The sequence below is a fragment of the Aptenodytes forsteri genome, unplaced genomic scaffold (assembly GCF_000699145.1).
Source record: "Aptenodytes forsteri isolate BGI_AS27 unplaced genomic scaffold, ASM69914v1 Scaffold145, whole genome shotgun sequence".
NCBI classification, from domain to species: domain Eukaryota; kingdom Metazoa; phylum Chordata; class Aves; order Sphenisciformes; family Spheniscidae; genus Aptenodytes; species Aptenodytes forsteri.
This window is the reverse complement of record NW_008795122.1, coordinates 434,680-440,969: the sequence shown is the minus strand read 5'-3', so window position 1 is coordinate 440,969 and position 6,290 is coordinate 434,680. Positions and strand designations below refer to the sequence as shown.

The 6,290-nt window shown below is 39.9% G+C and overlaps 1 protein-coding gene across 1 annotated transcript in view; it reads right to left on the bottom strand.

The window, feature by feature from the left end:
• Positions 1 to 587: 587 nt before the first annotated feature.
• Positions 588 to 6,290, bottom strand: part of GLS (glutaminase) — an 88,104-nt gene continuing 82,401 nt past the window's right edge. The window contains 5 exon segments of the mRNA XM_009277164.2: positions 588 to 3,894; positions 3,896 to 3,929; positions 4,287 to 4,350; positions 4,525 to 4,628; positions 5,676 to 5,737. Coding sequence (XP_009275439.2) covers positions 3,709 to 3,894; positions 3,896 to 3,929; positions 4,287 to 4,350; positions 4,525 to 4,628; positions 5,676 to 5,737 — 450 coding nt within the window. The 3' untranslated portion in view covers positions 588 to 3,708.

The window sequence follows — 6,290 nt, the reverse complement described above, 5'->3', positions numbered from 1 at the left end:
AAGCATAAGGCAATACAGATGCTTTTAATTCACTGCATTGTTGCAGGTCAGTCCTGCAATTACAGAGTTCCTAGAAGGTGGCTGTTAGAATATATTTTTTTTTATTATTGCTTGTATCACATCACTGATTTTTTTTTCTTCCCCAACCAAACTTCAATAAACTCGACTTGAATTTCTAATTTGAGTTGATCAGTAGGGTAACTGATCTATAGCTAAACTTTGTGAGCTATGAAGCTGGCCCACTGGTGCATCATTTTTCTCTGGAGCTATTAAGTGACACGATCCCTTGTCTCACGCTTGTCAGGCTTTTACATTAACTACACAGACAGAATAATAATAAAAGGAAAGAAACTGTTGGTGAGATGAAGGATAGCGGGAGTGAAGAGTAGGCAAGAGAAAGCTAGAGCTGTTGAGGGCACATGGCCAATCCACTTAAGAAACGAAAGAAGGCAGCGAGATCAGATAAACTCATTCTCATTTCCTCTAAGCTTTGCACAATGGAAATGACCAGAGTAGGTTTTCCTGGACTGAAGGCTTATTTCAACAGCAGCCACGTAGATAACCAATAAAAACCACCACTGTCGTCATCATCTTGGTATTTCCATTTATTATGCTGTAAAAAGCAACACTATCTGGATTTTATTTCTTAAAATAAATAACTTTCATTTTCAGAACCAGTACAGCTCAAGTTTAGATTCATTCATGGGAAACTGCTAGAAATACATTCATCACCGTCCATTCCCCACAACACAGAATCTAAAAGTCAAGATCAGCCCAGTCAGTTACAATGACCAGAAGTACCCTGCCAGTAAGTATAGTCACTGATAGTCCAGCTCTGAAGCAAAAAAACCTGGTACAATACATTTTATTCACAAAGATAGGCTAATTAATGCTAAGACTATCACAATATTTCGGAGTACAAAGCATTAAGTTAGCTTAACGATTTTAGGTTGTGATACAGAAGAAACATATATGACATAAAAACAAAGGAGTGGGGGAATCCTCTTTGGAGCATAAGGAAGTCAGCGTTTGATAAGATAACCAAAAGCTATTTACGGTAAAATCTACATGTCAGTGTGATGAATGATAAACAGCCAAACCAATGTACTGCATATATTTATATTTATAAATAACGCCATGTCTAAATAGCTGTATCGCTGAATTGGACATTACAAAATAATGCATCTTCTCACAGAGAGAAAATACTAAAACTAACCAGCAAAAATGCACTGAAGCGAAGACCGGCTAAAAGCACTCAGTATGATTCAGGAAAGCGTCAAGTTTAGGGACAGCCATGATCTTTAACGTTAACTCAGTTAAAATGCCTTCTTTTGGTTTCTTGTATATATGTGTATTCTATAATACTATACTTATCTTTTAAAAATGCCAGTTTGAGCAATGCAATTTTCAGTTAAATAAAGCTAAATCAGGTATTTTTCTGAGAAGCTAAAGGATATGTTTTAATAGGAAAAAAAATACGGAAGCAGTCAGATTAGCACTGAGATACAGGATACTAAACTAGAATCCATCTGAAAATACTCCGCTACACTAAAGTTGACAGATCTGTTGCCAGAGAAAGCATGTTGGAATTTAGTTCAGGGTGCAGCAGAGAAGAGGCCTTGTGCTACTCGGTGACCGACGTGGCTCAGTAAAGAGCCAGAGGCCATTTCATTTAGTTCTTGATTAGAACTAAGGTGGCTGTGACACAGGACATGAAAAGAACGGGTTAAAAGCCTTCAGAAAAACAGCTGATCTTCAGAAAAAAAGGGGGGAAAAAAAGCTGCTTAAGAACAGTAAGATTCTTGAGAAAAAGTGTTTGATAACCATGCCAGCCAGCTTCGAAATGTGATTTCAGGGCTTTAGACTTTCAGACTCTTCCAAGATTTCATCATCATGAAGACAGTCACTGCTTGTGATGAGTATCAAGCACTTTTCCATGCGATTTGTCCTCCCTACAGGGAGGCAGTATGGCCTATCAACGAGAGACTGTACACGAACTCGAGAGAATTTGTTCCCATCTATACTGACCTGCTGGGTCACTCTGGAGAAGTTACTTCTTTCTATGCCTTAGTGTACCCATTTGCAAGAGGAGGATAATGTCATTCAGATCATCTTTATAAAGTGCTTGGGCCATTCTAGAAAGAATTTGGGCATTATTTCAGGAGGATTTTGGTGCCTAAACAAGAAAATTTGAACTTTGAGATCTACTAATGACTTGTACACTTATGTGCTAGGATAAAAAAAAAATCATACACGCAATTCTCAAGCACAATCTCCTTTTCCATGTGCTCAACAATTCTTGCCTAAAATTCTTGTGCTAAAATTCTTGCCTACGTCCAACAACTGTGGTGCTTTGTGAATATCGAACTCTTAACTTTAAGTGACTGCTCACTTCTGAGGTTTTATGCCACGGTATTGCCAGAAGCAATTGCACACGGGATAGGGAACTGTGGTAATATTGTATTTCTGCAAACAACAAATATCTGCATCTGCATTTCCCACAACAGGGCACGTGCCAAGCTGGCTTCAGTGGCAAGACAATAAATGCCACCATTCACCACAAAAGGCATCACCTACTTGTGCTCCTGGTGCTGAACTCCCGTTCTACACCAGCGGAATCCCACTGATGCAATATCCTGCTCCCTGGCAGATGGCAGTGCAAGAAGAGGACATACCCCAAAATTTGGCTTATCTCCTGCTCTGCTCACGCTTTGATTGGCTCTGTGCTCCTTAAAGCTGTTTCACTGCATCCGTGTTCCTTATTACAAGCCTAAACTAAGTCAGATTTGCATGTAATATTTGGTTTAGTACTTTGCCGTTCACATGCTTCCATTCCCCTCGCTGGCTCCTGGTGCAACCGCCAAGAACACCACCCATGAGCCCAAAAGGGGGTTTTTGCAGCTTGTCAAGGCTTGCTATAGTGCAAATAGACCTGCAAGGAACACGGCCGCATAGAGTGGAAGCACCCGCTTTCCCCAGTGACGGGGAAGTACTGTAGCAGCTGAATGTGGAGAGAGGAGGGAGGCGAGACAAAGGGAACGGAAAGAAACGCTTCCAAAACAGAAACAAAAAACCCACTAAACACCGTTTGATGTTACAAGTCACATTCCCCTATGCCGTTTGGTCAAACAAACCTTAAAACAGATTCCCTGACACGACTATCTCTAAGAACAAGCCTAGACCATTGACAACTGTCACCTATATACTCTGTTGATATTTATATTATGTAAACAAGGTTGTGTGGATTTTTTTTTTTTTATTATTTTTTCCCAAAGATAAGTGCGGATCCTTACTTAACACACCCAGCCTAAATCTACATCAGCATCCTCAGCTTTTGAAAAACCCCACTGATGCTCATACCTGACAGTACTCTGGCTCATCTTGGCCATACTGGAAACAGAGGGCTATAGCAACAAAAATTCAGCAGAAAAATTCCTGACCACAGACTAGAGTTCACACAGAACACAAAAATAAATTAAGTAGTGCACAGTAAAGCCAACAACAGCTAAATATTTTTATACATCAATTATATGCAGCATGAGGTAATATTGCTCACATTATGGAGGGAGATTCTTAGTTGGTTTTGTTTCTTTTGAGAGAGATTGGATTTGTCCTGTGCGTATAGAAACTCCTGCAACATAACACTGAAGTAACAGAGACTTCTGTAAAATATATACCACTATCAGATAGAAACACACACGCTCTTCATTACTTATGTATACCACAATTAAATAGGTAAGTGATTTGATTCTTAGGATCTAGCTGAAGATGATTATAGTAAGCCATCTAGATTTTTGTGAACCGTTCGGTTCTCCTTTCCGTTGTTGGAATCCTCTGATGGCGTGTATTGGACCTGATATTCTTGAAGAATTTTAAAAACATCATGGTGTCCAAAATGTAAAGCTTCATCCATAGGAGTGTTATTCCACCTGCAGGAAGGAGCACAGTATTTCTAAGATCAGCTGTAAATACAGAGCCAAAAGCACCACAAATCTAGTTCTTTACATTCTGTGATAATAATTAAGCACACAGACCACACTAAGTTCAGTAACCGTGAAAATACGTTGTAAGCTGAGCACCACCTTTTAAATAATGGCTTTGATGGTTCACCTTTTTTTTATTCCTGTTTGCTCTGCAGAACCTACAGAGAACCAGTAGGATCCTGTTCCTTCTGCCTCAGTGTACTGGCTCAACGCGTTCCACTCTTAATTGATACCTCTCCTCATGGGGGCTAGAGAGATGCTATTAGAGCACCTCTCCTCCAAACTGGCAATAAAACCACTCACCTGTCTTTGGGGAAAGGATTCACTTTGCATGCTTCCAGCAGAAATTTAACAACGTCCACATGTCCTATAAGAAAAGTAGGATTGTGAGTGTACGTATTTATATATCTATCTATGTATACACACATATATATAGAATTTTAAAAAGCAGGTTATGCATATATAGAGAGTGAAGATACTATAAAAGAAAACTGACCACATTCCATTAACAGATAGCAAATCACGTATGAGGAGACATTACCTTCGGCAGCTGCTACATGCAGGGCTGTTCGTGAGTCATAGTCTCTTTGTTCCATAGACCACATTCCATTAACAGATAGCAAATCACGTATGAGGAGACATTACCTTCGGCTGCTGCTACATGCAGGGCTGTTCGTGAGTCATCTCTTTGTTGTTCCATATCCATCCCAAAAAAAAAAAAAAAAAACCCCCCCCCCCCCCCAAAAAAAAAACAACCACGATTACAAAGAAGTCTTACACAATTAAAACAAGTTACAAAACTAGCATGGAACAACACCCCTATGCTAAAATGCTGAAACATCTGCTGCAAGAGGATGTAAACAGTATCAAGAGCACACCGTACCTTCAGTTATAACAAAAGGGGCCCTTACTACTTTGGCTCTAAAAATAATATAGAGGCTTAATTTTCTCTCCAATCTCTAGTTGTTATAAAGAAAAATAAAATAAAAATGTCTTTGCAGGGTTCGCAATAGTCAGCATAGCCGATTTAAAAATCTAACAGGGACAAGCTAAGTCACATAAGGCAAAGTAAATTTATGCCAGCTGAGGAAACCCAGGAAGGACTCCCAAGTCTGAAAATCCTGAACAGCCTTACGGTATTGGGAGAGATGTTTCATCACTCTACAGTGCTCCGGGGCAGCAGCTAAACTATACACATTTTCCCAGCCACTAACTACATTCAGGTACATTCTAGCCACATTAATATTTTTATTTAGTCTCTTACTATTATTACTTTAAACATTGCCAGATTCTACTCCAGATTTAGAAAGCAAAGCTAGATTTCCTAACCTCTCCAACAACAGTGTGCATTTTCCAGCCTGATTTTTTGTGGCAGTTCCAGAATTGAATTATAAAGCAGGCAAGAGCACAGCTAGGATTTTCTGCCATCACTACAAAACAACTGGTTAAGGAAATTTATTTTAGTACGATCCAAAGAAAGGGAAAAACAATGGGATTTCAGGATAGCGTGAGGGTACCTTTTTGATGGTTAGGTTTGGGGTTTTTTGTTTGGTTGGGTTTTGGGTGAATATGTTCTGTCTCCAGTGCAGCTCGGATGTCCCCAACACGGACACAGTGCATATTCATAAGTAAACAACAACAGCAGGTACCAATAAGCAGCTTTCCTATCCCCAACCCCGCACGGATTTTTACCTCCGGAGTGCAGACACATCCCCCGTGTAGGCAGCGAACAGCAGATTTATCACAGACTTCACCTACAGAGAGAGATGAAGGCCAGTTTATTTAGCAGCTTCTTTCTTCAAAAAGAAAACAAATGGAAAACCCAGAAAAGCCCAGCATGGCCAGTCAGTCCAGTGCTTATGAACCTGTTAATTTTATCCCCTTCCCTAGCCACATTTTGCAGTATAGTGTAGAACACTAGAAGAATTCGTTCCAGCTTGCTTTGCTACCAGTACTTGTATGTCTGTCTTTCCAAAGTTGAAGTCATAAGGACAGTAAAAGAATCTTAAAACATGCATTTCTATTCTACTGTGGTAAAAAAATAAGCCTTGCTGTATGGACAAACCACATTTCTCTCTTTGATTGCCCAATGATACCAAGTCTTGAATTACAAAGACAGCATATAATCATAGAATCATTTAGGTTGGAAAAGGCCTTTAAGGTCAAGTCCAACCGTTAACCTAGCACTGCCAAGTCTACCACTAAACTATGTCCCTAAGCACCACAGCTACATGTCTTTTAAGTACCTCCAGGGATGGGGACTCAACCACTTCCCTGGGCAGCCTGTTCCAGTGCTTGACAACCCTT